General features: G+C 31.0%; 1 protein-coding gene and 3 long non-coding RNA genes across 6 annotated transcripts; 1 reads left to right on the forward strand and 3 right to left on the reverse strand.

Moving 5' to 3' along the window:
* Positions 1–675: 675 nt before the first annotated feature.
* On the reverse strand, positions 676–2,021 carry LOC140872742 (uncharacterized). Its single transcript, XR_012147909.1, has 3 exons — positions 1,892–2,021; positions 1,333–1,526; positions 676–786 (listed from the first exon to the last, which is right to left on the reverse strand). It is a non-coding gene; the product is annotated as an uncharacterized lncRNA (long non-coding RNA).
* A 3,502-nt stretch (positions 2,022–5,523) lies between these two features.
* LOC140872740 (uncharacterized) lies at positions 5,524–6,600 on the reverse strand. 2 transcript variants are annotated; one of them, XR_012147905.1, is made up of 3 exons: positions 6,257–6,600; positions 5,834–5,983; positions 5,524–5,703 (listed from the first exon to the last, which is right to left on the reverse strand). It is a non-coding gene; the product is annotated as an uncharacterized lncRNA (long non-coding RNA). The 2 variants fall into 2 exon arrangements; XR_012147906.1 differs by having other exon boundaries at positions 5,524–5,733.
* A 2,109-nt stretch (positions 6,601–8,709) lies between these two features.
* On the forward strand, positions 8,710–16,950 carry LOC140872768 (uncharacterized). The gene is made up of 11 exons (XM_073275650.1): positions 8,710–8,719; positions 9,062–9,246; positions 9,369–9,579; positions 9,672–9,909; positions 9,997–10,147; positions 10,227–10,536; positions 15,355–15,539; positions 15,662–15,872; positions 15,965–16,202; positions 16,291–16,441; positions 16,521–16,950. Exons 1-11 carry the CDS (start codon positions 8,710–8,712, stop codon positions 16,830–16,832), a joined length of 2,202 nt encoding a protein of 733 aa, XP_073131751.1. The 3' UTR covers positions 16,833–16,950.
* LOC140872741 (uncharacterized) lies at positions 11,831–12,907 on the reverse strand. Of its 2 annotated transcripts, none has more exons than XR_012147907.1 (3): positions 12,564–12,907; positions 12,141–12,290; positions 11,831–12,010 (listed from the first exon to the last, which is right to left on the reverse strand). It is a non-coding gene; the product is annotated as an uncharacterized lncRNA (long non-coding RNA). The 2 variants fall into 2 exon arrangements; XR_012147908.1 differs by having other exon boundaries at positions 11,831–12,040.
* Positions 16,951–17,420: the final 470 nt, after the last annotated feature.

Genomic DNA, 17,420 nt, shown 5'->3' on the forward strand with positions numbered 1-17,420 from the left:
GTGCTTCCTTACCGAGGTTGGTCACTGCCACGACTATCATCCTTATTCCCAAGGTCCTGAATTCTCTGGCCTGGACAGATTTCAGACCTATTATCCTATGTAATGTGTTGAAAAAATGTGACGACTCGAGTTCTAATCGCTCATAATCAATTAATCAACAATACTAGACAAGTATCAATGTCTAAATAAAGGAATAATTTTTTTTTAAAACAGAGCACCTCGCTCGATCGGGGAAAAACCCCCGATCGAGCGAGCACAAAGTGCCCAACTCTCGGGTTCAAATAATAGGGGCCTCGCTCGATCCGTGATAAATCACCGATCGAGCGAGCCCATCTCCAGAAACAAAACATGAGAGTTCTTTTGCTGTCAAAACGAGATCATGCAAGGTCTTTGTTTCAAAATCATTTCCTACCAAAGTCTAGACATGGTTTAATCAATCACAACATCTAACATGCATTCCAACATGCTATAAATGATAGGAATAGATCATTCTAAGGTCTTAAACATAACCATAAAGCTCATAAACATGCAAGAACATTGCAATATAAACAAGATCAAGATACATCATGTTTATTCAAGGATTTACAACATATTTCAATCCTATAAACATCAACAAAACCCCAACTAAATCATCTACAAGTCTTGGTACAAGTATCTTCTAACATGATCATGTTTAAGACTCAAATATACATCATGACAGCTCATACAACTCTAACTCGGATCATCACGCTATATTCGATTCATCCCTTGTTCTTTAAGTCCGCCTTTGCCCGGTTCCACTCCCTCCTATTGCAATGACACATACAACAAAACAATAGCCGGATAACTCCGGTGAGAAATAGATTTCCCAGTAAAAGCAACTAAACATGCATAATCAATATATATCAAAATCATGATATAAAGGTAAGTACAATGCATGTTTTCAAAACAAGGTTCATTTTGTCATTCGTCGGTTGGGATCCCGAGAAGAAGATATCATAGCTAATCCACCGACACACCCTATCGAGGTGGGGCTACTATCTTGCTTCTCTAGACTTTGAAGCCATTACATATGTAGATCAGACGCTAGGCTAAAACAACCACCCAGGTCATACATATACAATCCCTCAAATCGACTATTCGAACGTTTTCGTTCATTACAAACTCAAGGAATAGGTCATCAAGATGAATGCAACATATATCATAATCAGAGCATTCATTATATCAAAAACCTATTCAATCAATCAAGGTAAAGCACATAAGAGCACTTAAGCAAACAAGTATGTGAATTGAGGGAACTCGATACAAACCATCTCGAGTTGTAATCCCAATCAAATAGTAGTCCACTTTTACCTTTCAAATGTGATGTTTAGGATGTCTTCTAGCTTGTCCAACTCTGTCCAAGATCAATTACCAACCACAACTCAAAATCTGCTCAATAACCATCCAAACTTCAACAAGAACTTCAAGACAAACTCTACCAACATTGTTCTATCTTCTATCGGTTTTGGAGTCGACTTTTCGAGTTGATAAGCCCTGTTCAACCACTGAAATGATAGCATAATCATCAATAAATCATCATCCAACATTTTAGTAACATCTAAATTCAAGAACCATAGCAAATCACTTCAATTCAAGAGTTCGACGGCATATCGGTAATACTTCGGCGATTCCCGAACATATCTATATCATGTCTAACATTCATATCAAACGTTCAAGCTATAAACCAACATATCAGCAGGTATATGAATTGAATCATAACTGAGAATCACAAGAACATAATATACAACTCAATCTTCAATCAACCTTCAAGATTCAACAAGATAGAAGCTCAACAACACCAATTCAACCATAATTCTGATATCTGTCATTTTCGAAATCTCAAACCCTGATGAACAAAGAATAAACTTACATCAAATTGAAGGTCTTGTCGAGAGGATTCCAAAACATCTTTCGGAATCGAAATCGGATAATCGTAGCTCAAGATATAAGGATTTGAAGATGAAGATTGAACTTGGAAATTCTGTTTTGCTCTTGCTCTCGGTTCCTTCCTTTCCAAATTTGAGAAATCTGATGAAATTTCATTCAATGACACGTGCATGCTGAGTCCTCAATCAAATTCTGATAAGTTTAATAGAATTTGCACTTTAGTCCCTAAACTAATCAATAATTGCTATTCAGTCCTTAATTCCTCAATTCATTCAATTTCAATCCTAATCAATTTAAGAATATTAGAATTTAAATCAAAACTCTAAATATTACCAAATTAATTATTCTCGAATTAAAATTAAATATTTCCGGGCGTTACAAAAAAAATCATCACAAAACTTTTGGCTATTCGTTTGAGGAACATCTTGCCAAATATTATTTCCCAGGCCCAAAGTGGTTTTGTAGTTGGAAGACTCATTTCAGTAAATATCCTCATGGCTCGGGAACTGGTTAATATATAAGATCAATTATAAGGTGAGGGGAGGGAATACTATCCTAAAGTTGGACATGGATAAGGCTTATGACAGAGTCAGTTGGAACTTTTTGACTAAAGTGTTACAGGCTTTCGGATTTTCTCCTGCTGTAGGTGATATGTTTCTTTGTTGCATTTCTAATTTTTGGTTTTCTATCAGTATTAATGGCCCTCTCTCGGGGTTTTTTTTGATCTCAACGAGGTTGCATCAAGGAGATCCGTTATCTCATCTTCTGTTCATCATTGCAGCGGATTATATTTGTAAAGGGTTGGACAACCTTTTTAACAGATATCCTCTTATGAAATTCCACTTTGGTAGAGATGGTAATATCTCGCATCTTGCTTATGGTGACGACTTCATTATTTCTCTAATAGAGCAACAAGGAATATCAAACGTCTGAGGATGGAATTTTGGCTATCGGAGGCATTATCAAAGATCGTCCTAGGTTTCCTATTCTGGAATTCCATGAGAGGATCGATCCGGGTTCCATTAATACCAGAGCGGAGATGCTAGCTATTCTTAGAGGTCTCCTCCTTTGTAGAGAATAATTTCTTTTTCCTTTGGCTAGAAGTTGATTCTTTGGTTTCTCTTAATATTATTATGCAGACTCCTCCTGCTGGAACATCTCAAACACTTTGGATCAGATCCAAAACATCCTATCTAATTTCCATGTGATCAAGTCTCATGTTTATAGGGAAGCCAACGCTGCAGCGGACAAGCTTGCTAATATGAGAATTCTTCTGGGTTCCGCCGTTCTATTTCCGAATCAAATTCATGGCATTTAAGAAGCATTTGCAGACTAGATAGGACTGGTTTTCTTTACATTAGAGCTAGTTCGAAGCTTGCTTTATTTGTACTCATTTCTTGAGAAGTCTTAGTCTAGTCTCCCTCTCTTGTACTCCTTTTTCATTATCTAATAAATGGGTAGCGGTCCGTCTATCCCTCCGCCATAACAGACGACTTTTCTTAAAAAAATCTATAGATATTGAGATTTATTTTCTCAAATATAATTGATCAATTTGCTTCATGAAGCTAAATATTTCAAGAGTAGAATAACTAAAGTATCGACCCTAAATAAAATGTTCATCGCTCGACCTTAATTTCCATCCTATATTTGACAATTATTATCAGATTATTTTGTTTTTAACATAATTTGTACCTCAATTATTTTGGACAAGAATAAATCAAAACTGTTTCATTTTTTATCTTTGCAACTAGTATTAACTCATTGTTTCCGTATTCTTGTATACTCACGCATAAGCTTAATTAAAGAAAATTGAAAGATTGTGCTTTGTAGTTTGTTAATTAACAATAGTGTTGTTCGTCGTATTATAACACCAAAGACAACATGCAGCGAAAAATCAATAGCTTAAATAAATAATACACGAAATTAATTTAACACGAGTAAAAACTCGTGCAGGTGCCTTAGGTCTAAATAATTAATAGAAAATATAGAATAGTGTTACAAAACAATACTATTGATTTTACGAAAACGGTAAACTCTAAATTTCTTAACAAGTTGAGATATCAAACTTACATCCTAAATAATCAGAGTATAAAATAAACAGATGCAACTCCTATAAACCTAAGGACGACACAACAAAAATTGTTCAACAATACTATGCACTAACTGTTTCATCTAATGTTTTCAACACCATCGATAAAACGACGAAATTAGTAACGATGAGTACAAAATCTAGCTTCAGCAACCTTCAAATTCTCCTCTAGAATTCTTTAATGGTGCTCTGTGAATTATTTGTTTGAAGTCTTCTTTTTATAAATCTCTATAATGCATATCAAATCATATCTTGAATATATTTTATATATCATAGAATATTTACCATATTTCTTTTTTTTTAGAAAGCCAAATTCAATTAATAACATTTTGGATAATGCTATGTGTACTTAGATTATTACATAGAGGATTATACACACAATTAAATTAGAAAATTATCCCAATTTTTTTTTTTAAATTATTTATCTTCAACATACAATTATTTTTATTTCTAAAAAAAACTTTTAATGAAAATATAATGTTTTATTTTACTATTTATTGTGCAATTCTAGATGTGTCAAAATTTAATACGAACCAAATTGACAAAAAAATATTGGATTAGGTTGACATTTTTGGGTTAAAGTCAGATCTAATTGGACCCGAAAAATTAATTATGTAATAATTATATTTTTAAATAAAAATTTATTTTTATTTTTTAAGTTTTTAATGTATAATTAAATACACATAAAAATATTCAATTTGATTTAAATACATGATAACAAATCTCGCTTAAATATAATTTAAATGTGAAGGAATAATTGTAAAAAATTTTAAATATAAAAACAACACAAACTAAAAACATATTTTTTAAAAAACAAATTTTTTTAAAAAATAATTAATATATGATGAAACTTTATGAAACAATACACAAAAAAGTTCTTTCCAACATACAATATATAAAAAAATATTTCAATATTTCTTAATTCTATAAATAATTTTTAAAAAAATTTAGTCATCTAGGGTAAACCAAATCTAACCCAACCCGATTAATTTTTTTAGGTTCAAATTGATATGATCCAAAGACAAAAAATTCAACTCAATTTTGACATCATAAAACTATACAATAAATAATAACATCAAAAAATAATATTTTCCATTCAGAATAGGACTCTTTTGAGACGATTTCACAGATCTTTATCCATGATACAGTCAACCCTACCAATGTTTACAATAAAAAGTAATATTTTTGGCATAAAATATAATATTTTTTCATAAGTGACCCAAATAAGATACCGTCTCACAAAATTGACCCTTAAGACCGTCTCATAGGAGTTTTTATCTTTCATTAAAGTTTTTTTTTTTTTGCGGTATAAAAGCAATTCTGGGTTGAATAGAAATAATTTTTTTAAAAATTTTGAGATATTTCTTAATTTAATAGAATGTATAACCTTTTATGTAGAACTTTATGTATACATAACATTATCCTAACAATTTAACAAATAAGGAAATTCAAAAAATTAAATATTCCTTTCAAAACTGAATTAATTAGAATTAGAAGTAACTAATTATCAAGACGGAAATTCAAGAAATTAAATATTCCTTTAATTAGAAGTCGTCATCATCCTAGTAGTAATTGTAATCCTCCTTTTGATTGCCATCATCAATGTTTGTTCTCCTCTTCTTTCTCATTGTCTCCACCTGTTTAAGGGTCTTTTTCAATCTGGAGATGGATTTGAATCCTTACAAAGGACATGCTGAATTTTATGGCTGCAATCCCATGAATCACAAATTTTATGGCTGCAAACACATTTAAACATATGCCAAAGCAAAAGCAATTTCATACAAGAACAGCTAATAAGAGCCTTAAAGCTGATTGAAGATGGCTATGGGCAATTACCTTTCGATCATTTAAGCTTCAATAATTGGTGGAAATTCGCTCTTGTCATGCGAGAATGGATTAAGATCTATATACCTTCTCAAATTACCAATCAAAAACTTACGTTGTGCCATCATGTTACTATATTTTGAAAATATCTCTTTATGCTCCCTGCAAGTGTAGAAACAACAATTCAAATTCAATTTTTCAGAAGAAGGAATTTCAGAAGAAGGATAAGGTGTTATAGAAAAAATTTAAACTGTCGAGAGGCAATAGCCTCCCTAAAATGATTAAATGATTTTCTTCTGATGCACACACCATTAATTCTTTCGCAAAAATCTCAATGGCGTAGATCGAATGAAATATTACTCACATAGTTGGCACATGCAAGGACATGTACAGGTATCGAAACACAGGATTTGATAACTTTGAAATAAGGCATACCTGACAAGGTTTTCAAAAACTTTCTGCTTCATAATCTCCGTGAAAATTGTCTTTGATTCATTACTATCATTTATGTTTAAAAATCGACTTAGATATCCCTCAACTTCTTCCCACTCGCCCGCTTGCACTTGATCTTCAAAGTATTTTATCTTCTGTCGCCAAAGTAAACGAAAATATCTGCTCATTATCAGAGCACGCCAACTTTTGCACACGGCTTTGAATCTCATCAGAGATTTTGAAGGTAAACGTAGTAGAATTTCGGAGAGGAAATCGACGTTATTAGATAATAAAGAGATATCGGCACGTAGTTTTCCAGAATCTCCCTCGGCCGCCATAGATCGATGTTGTTTCAGCCTTCCTTCCATTATATATATATATATATATATATATATATATATATATATATATATATATATATGTATATTATACTTACCAAACAGAGATTTTATTTGTCAAAACACAAGAGGAGATATATTGTTTGTTTTAAAATTGGAATTTTGAGATTATCTTTTCTCATATATAACATTATCTTTTGCTAAAATATTGATAAACCATTGCGTGTTTCCTGTATTTTTATTAACCTCACATATCTTATTCAATTTCGGACTATTGATTACTATATATCCTACGACGATCTGTTCTCCTGTTCTACTATTTCCATAATATCCTCTGGCAACATAGATTTTGTGTATGTTCAATATAATCTACGATCTATTATATCTATCTATCTTCAGACGGTTTATTGCGGGGGATGCGGTGGTGCTGTGGTGTCGTTTTATTTTTTTTATTTTTTATTTTTTATTTTTTTTATAATATTTTGATTTTTCCTTATTTGTCTTTCGTTTTCTTTTTTTTTTTCCTTTTTTTTAATACAGTTTAGTTTTTTATATTGTCAATTTTTTTGGATCAATTTTTTTTTATAATTTATCTTTTTACAATATATAATATAAATAATACACCAATTGATTAAATATATCAATATAGAAACAAAAATAAATAATTATATGTTTTACTCCAAAAATAAATAACTATATGTTTGGTAACAAAATAATTAGAAAAAAACTGAAATGCAAATGTTAAAAAAATCGAACGTTTTCTATTTAAATATTTTCATTCCATGTTGTAAATTTTTTAAAAAGGAATAGAACAGAAAAAGGAATAATCAAACAATCGAGTAAAAATGAAACACAAACCATGTCTTCCTCCCAAAAGAAAGAGAAACAAAATGCCAAAAAAAAAGTCCAAAAAATTAAATAAAACCAATAAAATATATATAAAAAATAGGCTAAAAAATTTTTAAATGAAAATTTTTAAAGGGAAGAAAAGAAAGATGAAAACTAAAAGCCCAAAAAACTAAATTTTAAATAATATATATTTTTTAAAGAAGAAAATTGTGTAGTAGTGCAAAAACTATCAATATACAAGTATAAATTATAACAAGAAAATTACGCAATAAAATTTGGCATGATAAAACGAAACTACAAACGTGCATATTTTTTACCGTTGGAACAACTAATATTCAAGTCGGAAATAAATTAATAAATAAAGCTTTTTTATTATTTTTCATGGTTTAATCATGAAGAAAGATAATTTAATGAAGGTGTTAGCATTTTTTTCATCAAACAACGATGAATTCAAAATAAGTAAATTATCCATTAACTTTCGAGATAAAAGATTACTTACGAAACCAAAATGAGGCGTAAAATGTTCATTGTGGGATTGGACGTGTTTAATTTGTTAGAAAATTACTAATTTGAGTCGATATTAAACCAAGGAAATCACTTATATAAGTCCCAGAGTTACCATCTTTTACAAATAATAATAATAATTAAACATATGCATACGTACAAATAAGTACTTTTTTTATCTAAAATATATTTTTATATTTTTGCATAACATAACGAACCTTTATATAAAATATAATAAGATTCTAGTAATTTATATTTAATATTATGTTTTTATTATTAATTTATTATTTTTTATTTTATCTAAAAAATAGTATGATAGTCATGAGATAAGATTATTTTTGACAGAAAAAATTGTATGATATAATATACACAAGTAGTTACTGCATGTATGTCTCAATAATAATATTATAGTACAGATGCTTAACTAATTTTAAAACAGTGGAATGAAAATTCAACAAATTGTAAGACTGATTTAAACTCAAAATTTATCTTCCTTCTTGTGTTTAAGTGAGTGAGATTTCATTGAAAGAATAGTAATTTTGTAGTGATATCTTGTTCTTCAACTCAATCACACTAATTTTGTAGGGCTTCTGTTTTTGGGCACAGCTCTGTTCCTTCTGCTAAGATTTAGGCGAGGAATGATTCGATTTCATTTTTATTCGAATGTCAAATTATCTGTACAATTTAAAAAACGGTTGACCCCGAAGTGGACCCCATCCCACATAAGTCAGAGGCCCATTGGCTCATGCGGGGTTAAATCTAGGGATGTGCACAAGTAGGCAGAGACATGAGGGAGGGAACAACATTGTCCAACCCCCAGAGCATACCCCCAAATATTTCAATGAGGAATATGCTCCACACGAGGATCGAACCCGCAAAGCTGGGAAATTTCTTCCCACGTCACCTCAGGCCTTATCAACTCGCCTATGCCCTGTGGGCAAATTATCTGTACAATTACATGTATCAGTTGAGGTATCTGTGACTTTAGACTCAATGGAAAAGAACAAAGCACAAAGATAGAGCACAACTTCACTGATACGCAAGCACAATTTTGTTGAGTTAATTTCAAATTTGTCGAGATCTTTATTTCCATTCGGCCTCGATGGTCATCTGATAGGGAGGAAAAGAGAGGAAGAAGTTCAGGAGCTGCTGACGTTAGAGGGATATACTGATACATATGAAGATAGAGGAGCAAAGGGGCATGATCTCAGACTTTTCACATATGCATCTATTCTTGCGGCTACAGATAACTTCTCCTATAAGAATAAACTGGGAGAGGGTGGTTTTGGCCCTGTTTATAAGGTATAACAAAATAATTACTTTGTTTCTTTGAATATTAATTGAACATTCTTGATTAAAAATTATCTTCTAGAGGATGCATCCCTCATTTGGTGTCATGTTTTTTAATAAAAATTTTGTTACAGGGTGTGACACCTGAAGGGCACCACATAGCAGTAAAGGTTCTGTCGCGAAGCTCGGGACAGGGATTGCTCGAGTTTAAAAACGAGCTAATACTTATTTCAAAACTGCAACATGTCAACCTTGTGAAACTAATAGGTTTCTCCATTCATGGAAATGATAAAATTATAGTATATGACTACATGCCTAACAAGAGTCTCGACTGTTTTCTCTTCGGTATGTAACTTTTCCTTTCCTAGTATCAATTAAAGAACGGCAGATTTAGATACCTAGTACATATGACAATATCTGTTTTTATGGCACAACAGATTCATCCAAGAGGGGGCTATTGGACTGGCTCAAACGTTTCACTATTATCGAAGGGATTGCTCAAGGACTTCTATATCTGCACAAGTACTCGCGCCTGACGATAGTTCATCGAGACCTGAAGTCTGGTAACATATTACTCGATGAAGATATGACTCCCAAGATTTCTGATTTCGGTCTGGCAAGAATCTTTAAGCAAAGTACCAGTGAAGCCAACACGGAAAGGCGAGTTGGGACCTAGTAAGAAACATATGATCATCCCTCTGTACCATTATTTTTTAAGTTTCTTTGTTTTCCAGATTTTGATAGAATTCTCTGCATTTGTAGTGGCTATATGGCACCTGAGTATGCAATGCAGGGGATATTTTCTTTGAAATCGGACGTTTACAGTTTCGGAGTTCTTGTTCTTGAGATTGTGAGCGGCAGGAAAAACAACAGCTTCCACGACATTCAAGGTCCTCTAAATCTTGTGGAACATGTAAGCCTTTTTTACCATCGATTTTGCTATAGTTTCTGCTGAATGCAACCACCAACTAGCTAATTTTATCATTCTTCAGGCTTGGGAGCTATGGAGCAATGATTCTGCTGTAGAACTGATGGATCCAACACTGAGGGGTTCATGCAATATTCAACAACTACTCAGATGCATTCACATCGGCCTTTTGTGCGTCGAGAATCGCGCGGTTGACCGGCCGAGCATCGAGGATGTTATATCCATGTTGAAGAATGAAATGAAGGATACTCCCATGCCCAAGAATCCAGCTTTCATCACGAGGGATAGTGTGATTGAGTTGAATAAGAAGATATCACTACAAAATAACTACTCTGTCAATGAAATCTCACTCACTCAAACAGAACAAGGAAGATAAATTCTTCATTTAAATTGGTATTGCAATTTGTTGACTTTTAATTTTAGTTAGGAATTATTATTTGTAAAAGGTGTTGATTCAGAGAGGGACACATAAGTGATTTTCTTGTTAAAAATATAATAAATTAGTAAATTCAATAATAATAAAAAAAAACTTTAATTACTTTTCTTAATTCATAAGAATAGATTAAGGAACCCATAAAGTGTGTCAAAAGTAAAATATATATATAAAAAAAATTGACAAAAATGTTTTATTTTACTATTTATTGTGCAATTCTAGATGTGTCAAAATTTAATACGAACCAAATTGACAAAAAAATATTGGATTAGGTTGACATTTTTGGGTTAAAGTCAGATCTAATTGGACCCGAAAAATTAATTATGTAATAATTATATTTTTAAATAAAAATTTATTTTTATTTTTTAAGTTTTTAATGTATAATTAAATACACATAAAAATATTCAATTTGATTTAAATACATGATAACAAATCTCGCTTAAATATAATTTAAATGTGAAGGAATAATTGTAAAAAATTTTAAATATAAAAACAACACAAACTAAAAACATATTTTTTAAAAAACAAATTTTTTTAAAAAATAATTAATATATGATGAAACTTTATGAAACAATACACAAAAAAGTTCTTTCCAACATACAATATATAAAAAAATATTTCAATATTTCTTAATTCTATAAATAATTTTTAAAAAAATTTAGTCATCTAGGGTAAACCAAATCTAACCCAACCCGATTAATTTTTTTAGGTTCAAATTGATATGATCCAAAGACAAAAAATTCAACTCAATTTTGACATCATAAAACTATACAATAAATAATAACATCAAAAAATAATATTTCCATTCAGAATAGGACTCTTTTGAGACGATTTCACAGATCTTTATCCATGATACAGTCAACCCTACCAATGTTTACAATAAAAAGTAATATTTTTGGCATAAAATATAATATTTTTTCATAAGTGACCCAAATAAGATACCGTCTCACAAAATTGACCCTTAAGACCGTCTCATAGGAGTTTTTATCTTTCATTAAAGTTTTTTTTTTTTGCGGTATAAAAGCAATTCTGGGTTGAATAGAAATAATTTTTTTAAAAATTTTGAGATATTTCTTAATTTAATAGAATGTATAACCTTTTATGTAGAACTTTATGTATACATAACATTATCCTAACAATTTAACAAATAAGGAAATTCAAAAAATTAAATATTCCTTTCAAAACTGAATTAATTAGAATTAGAAGTAACTAATTATCAAGACGGAAATTCAAGAAATTAAATATTCCTTTAATTAGAAGTCGTCATCATCCTAGTAGTAATTGTAATCCTCCTTTTGATTGCCATCATCAATGTTTGTTCTCCTCTTCTTTCTCATTGTCTCCACCTGTTTAAGGGTCTTTTTCAATCTGGAGATGGATTTGAATCCTTACAAAGGACATGCTGAATTTTATGGCTGCAATCCCATGAATCACAAATTTTATGGCTGCAAACACATTTAAACATATGCCAAAGCAAAAGCAATTTCATACAAGAACAGCTAATAAGAGCCTTAAAGCTGATTGAAGATGGCTATGGGCAATTACCTTTCGATCATTTAAGCTTCAATAATTGGTGGAAATTCGCTCTTGTCATGCGAGAATGGATTAAGATCTATATACCTTCTCAAATTACCAATCAAAAACTTACGTTGTGCCATCATGTTACTATATTTTGAAAATATCTCTTTATGCTCCCTGCAAGTGTAGAAACAACAATTCAAATTCAATTTTTCAGAAGAAGGAATTTCAGAAGAAGGATAAGGTGTTATAGAAAAAATTTAAACTGTCGAGAGGCAATAGCCTCCCTAAAATGATTAAATGATTTTCTTCTGATGCACACACCATTAATTCTTTCGCAAAAATCTCAATGGCGTAGATCGAATGAAATATTACTCACATAGTTGGCACATGCAAGGACATGTACAGGTATCGAAACACAGGATTTGATAACTTTGAAATAAGGCATACCTGACAAGGTTTTCAAAAACTTTCTGCTTCATAATCTCCGTGAAAATTGTCTTTGATTCATTACTATCATTTATGTTTAAAAATCGACTTAGATATCCCTCAACTTCTTCCCACTCGCCCGCTTGCACTTGATCTTCAAAGTATTTTATCTTCTGTCGCCAAAGTAAACGAAAATATCTGCTCATTATCAGAGCACGCCAACTTTTGCACACGGCTTTGAATCTCATCAGAGATTTTGAAGGTAAACGTAGTAGAATTTCGGAGAGGAAATCGACGTTATTAGATAATAAAGAGATATCGGCACGTAGTTTTCCAGAATCTCCCTCGGCCGCCATAGATCGATGTTGTTTCAGCCTTCCTTCCATTATATATATATATATATATATATATATATATATATATATGTATATTATACTTACCAAACAGAGATTTTATTTGTCAAAACACAAGAGGAGATATATTGTTTGTTTTAAAATTGGAATTTTGAGATTATCTTTTCTCATATATAACATTATCTTTTGCTAAAATATTGATAAACCATTGCGTGTTTCCTGTATTTTTATTAACCTCACATATCTTATTCAATTTCGGACTATTGATTACTATATATCCTACGACGATCTGTTCTCCTGTTCTACTATTTCCATAATATCCTCTGGCAACATAGATTTTGTGTATGTTCAATATAATCTACGATCTATTATATCTATCTATCTTCAGACGGTTTATTGCGGGGGATGCGGTGGTGCTGTGGTGTCGTTTTATTTTTTTTATTTTTTATTTTTTTATTTTTTTTATAATATTTTGATTTTTCCTTATTTGTCTTTCGTTTTCTTTTTTTTTTTCCTTTTTTTTAATACAGTTTAGTTTTTTATATTGTCAATTTTTTTGGATCAATTTTTTTTTATAATTTATCTTTTTACAATATATAATATAAATAATACACCAATTGATTAAATATATCAATATAGAAACAAAAATAAATAATTATATGTTTTACTCCAAAAATAAATAACTATATGTTTGGTAACAAAATAATTAGAAAAAAACTGAAATGCAAATGTTAAAAAATCGAACGTTTTCTATTTAAATATTTTCATTCCATGTTGTAAATTTTTTAAAAAGGAATAGAACAGAAAAAGGAATAATCAAACAATCGAGTAAAAATGAAACACAAACCATGTCTTCCTCCCAAAAGAAAGAGAAACAAAATGCCAAAAAAAAAGTCCAAAAAATTAAATAAAACCAATAAAATATATATAAAAAATAGGCTAAAAAATTTTTAAATGAAAATTTTTAAAGGGAAGAAAAGAAAGATGAAAACTAAAAGCCCAAAAAACTAAATTTTAAATAATATATATTTTTTAAAGAAGAAAATTGTGTAGTAGTGCAAAAACTATCAATATACAAGTATAAATTATAACAAGAAAATTACGCAATAAAATTTGGCATGATAAAACGAAACTACAAACGTGCATATTTTTTACCGTTGGAACAACTAATATTCAAGTCGGAAATAAATTAATAAATAAAGCTTTTTTATTATTTTTCATGGTTTAATCATGAAGAAAGATAATTTAATGAAGGTGTTAGCATTTTTTTCATCAAACAACGATGAATTCAAAATAAGTAAATTATCCATTAACTTTCGAGATAAAAGATTACTTACGAAACCAAAATGAGGCGTAAAATGTTCATTGTGGGATTGGACGTGTTTAATTTGTTAGAAAATTACTAATTTGAGTCGATATTAAACCAAGGAAATCACTTATATAAGTCCCAGAGTTACCATCTTTTACAAATAATAATAATAATTAAACATATGCATACGTACAAATAAGTACTTTTTTTTATCTAAATATATTTTTATATTTTTGCATAACATAACGAACCTTTATATAAAATATAATAAGATTCTAGTAATTTATATTTAATATTATGTTTTTATTATTAATTTATTATTTTTTATTTTATCTAAAAAATAGTATGATAGTCATGAGATAAGATTATTTTTGACAGAAAAAATTGTATGATATAATATACACAAGTAGTTACTGCATGTATGTCTCAATAATAATATTATAGTACAGATGCTTAACTAATTTTAAAACAGTGGAATGAAAATTCAACAAATTGTAAGACTGATTTAAACTCAAAATTTATCTTCCTTCTTGTGTTTAAGTGAGTGAGATTTCATTGAAAGAATAGTAATTTTGTAGTGATATCTTGTTCTTCAACTCAATCACACTAATTTTGTAGGGCTTCTGTTTTTGGGCACAGCTCTGTTCCTTCTGCTAAGATTTAGGCGAGGAATGATTCGATTTCATTTTTATTCGAATGTCAAATTATCTGTACAATTTAAAAAACGGTTGACCCCGAAGTGGACCCCATCCCACATGAGTCAGAGGCCCATTGGCTCATGCGGGGTTAAATCTAGGGATGTGCACAAGTAGGCAGAGACATGAGGGAGGGAACAACATTGTCCAACCCCCAGAGCATACCCCCAAATATTTCAATGAGGAATATGCTCCACACGAGGATCGAACCCGCAACGCTGGGGAATTTCTTCCCACGTCACCTCAGGCCTTATCAACTCGCCTATGCCCTGTGGGCAAATTATCTGTACAATTACATGTATCAGTTGAGGTATCTGTGACTTTAGACTCAATGGAAAAGAACAAAGCACAAAGATAGAGCACAACTTCACTGATACGCAAGCACAATTTTGTTGAGTTAATTTCAAATTTGTCGAGATCTTTATTTCCATTCGGCCTCGATGGTCATCTGATAGGGAGGAAAAGAGAGGAAGAAGTTCAGGAGCTGCTGACGTTAGAGGGATATACTGATACATATGAAGATAGAGGAGCAAAGGGCCATGATCTCAGACTTTTCACATATGCATCTATTCTTGCGGCTACAGATAACTTCTCCTATAAGAATAAACTGGGAGAGGGTGGTTTTGGCCCTGTTTATAAGGTATAACAAAATAATTACTTTGTTTCTTTGAATATTAATTGAACATTCTTGATTAAAAATTATCTTCTAGAGGATGCATCCCTCATTTGGTGTCATGTTTTTTAATAAAAATTTTGTTACAGGGTGTGACACCTGAAGGGCACCACATAGCAGTAAAGGTTCTGTCGCGAAGCTCGGGACAGGGATTGCTCGAGTTTAAAAACGAGCTAATACTTATTTCGAAACTGCAACATGTCAACCTTGTGAAACTAATAGGTTTCTCCATTCATGGAAATGATAAAATTATAGTATATGACTACATGCCTAACAAGAGTCTCGACTGTTTTCTCTTCGGTATGTAACTTTTCCTTTCCTAGTATCAATTAAAGAACGGCAGATTTAGATACCTAGTACATATGACAATATCTGTTTTTATGGCACAACAGATTCATCCAAGAGGGGGCTATTGGACTGGCTCAAACGTTTCACTATTATCGAAGGGATTGCTCAAGGACTTCTATATCTGCACAAGTACTCGCGCCTGACGATAGTTCATCGAGACCTGAAGTCTGGTAACATATTACTCGATGAAGATATGACTCCCAAGATTTCTGATTTCGGTCTGGCAAGAATCTTTAAGCAAAGTACCAGTGAAGCCAACACGGAAAGGCGAGTTGGGACCTAGTAAGAAACATATGATCATCCCTCTGTACCATTATTTTTTTAAGTTTCTTTGTTTTCCAGATTTTGATAGAATTCTCTGCATTTGTAGTGGCTATATGGCACCTGAGTATGCAATGCAGGGGATATTTTCTTTGAAATCGGACGTTTACAGTTTCGGAGTTCTTGTTCTTGAGATTGTGAGCGGCAGGAAAAACAACAGCTTCCACGACATTCAAGGTCCTCTAAATCTTGTGGAACATGTAAGCCTTTTTTACCATCGATTTTGCTATAGTTTCTGCTGAATGCAACCACCAACTAGCTAATTTTATCATTCTTCAGGCTTGGGAGCTATGGAGCAATGATTCTGCTGTAGAACTGATGGATCCAACACTGAGGGGTTCATGCAATATTCAACAACTACTCAGATGCATTCACATCGGCCTTTTGTGCGTCGAGAATCGCGCGGTTGACCGGCCGAGCATCGAGGATGTTATATCCATGTTGAAGAATGAAATGAAGGATACTCCCATGCCCAAGAATCCAGCTTTCATCACGAGGGATAGTGTGATTGAGTTGAATAAGAAGATATCACTACAAAATAACTACTCTGTCAATGAAATCTCACTCACTCAAACAGAACAAGGAAGATAAATTCTTCATTTAAATTGGTATTGCAATTTGTTGACTTTTAATTTTAGTTAGGAATTATTATTTGTAAAAGGTGTTGATTCAGAGAGGGACACATAAGTGATTTTCTTGTTAAAAATATAATAAATTAGTAAATTCAATAATAATAAAAAAAAACTTTAATTACTTTTCTTAATTCATAAGAATAGATTAAGGAACCCATAAAGTGTGTCAAAAGTAAAATATAATATATAAAAAAATTGACAAAAATGTTTTATTTTACTATTTATTGTGCAATTCTAGATGTGTCAAAATTTAATACGAACCAAATTGACAAAAAAATATTGGATTAGGTTGACATTTTTGGGTTAAAGTCAGATCTAATTGGACCCGAAAAATTAATTATGTAATAATTATATTTTTAAATAAAAATTTATTTTTATTTTTTAAGTTTTTAATGTATAATTAAATACACATAAAAATATTCAATTTGATTTAAATACATGATAACAAATCTCGCTTAAATATAATTTAAATGTGAAGGAATAATTGTAAAAAATTTTAAATATAAAAACAACACAAACTAAAAACATATTTTTTAAAAAACAAATT

This window comes from Henckelia pumila, unplaced genomic scaffold, assembly GCF_033568475.1.
Source record: "Henckelia pumila isolate YLH828 unplaced genomic scaffold, ASM3356847v2 CTG_477:::fragment_1, whole genome shotgun sequence".
Classification (NCBI taxonomy): domain Eukaryota; kingdom Viridiplantae; phylum Streptophyta; class Magnoliopsida; order Lamiales; family Gesneriaceae; genus Henckelia; species Henckelia pumila.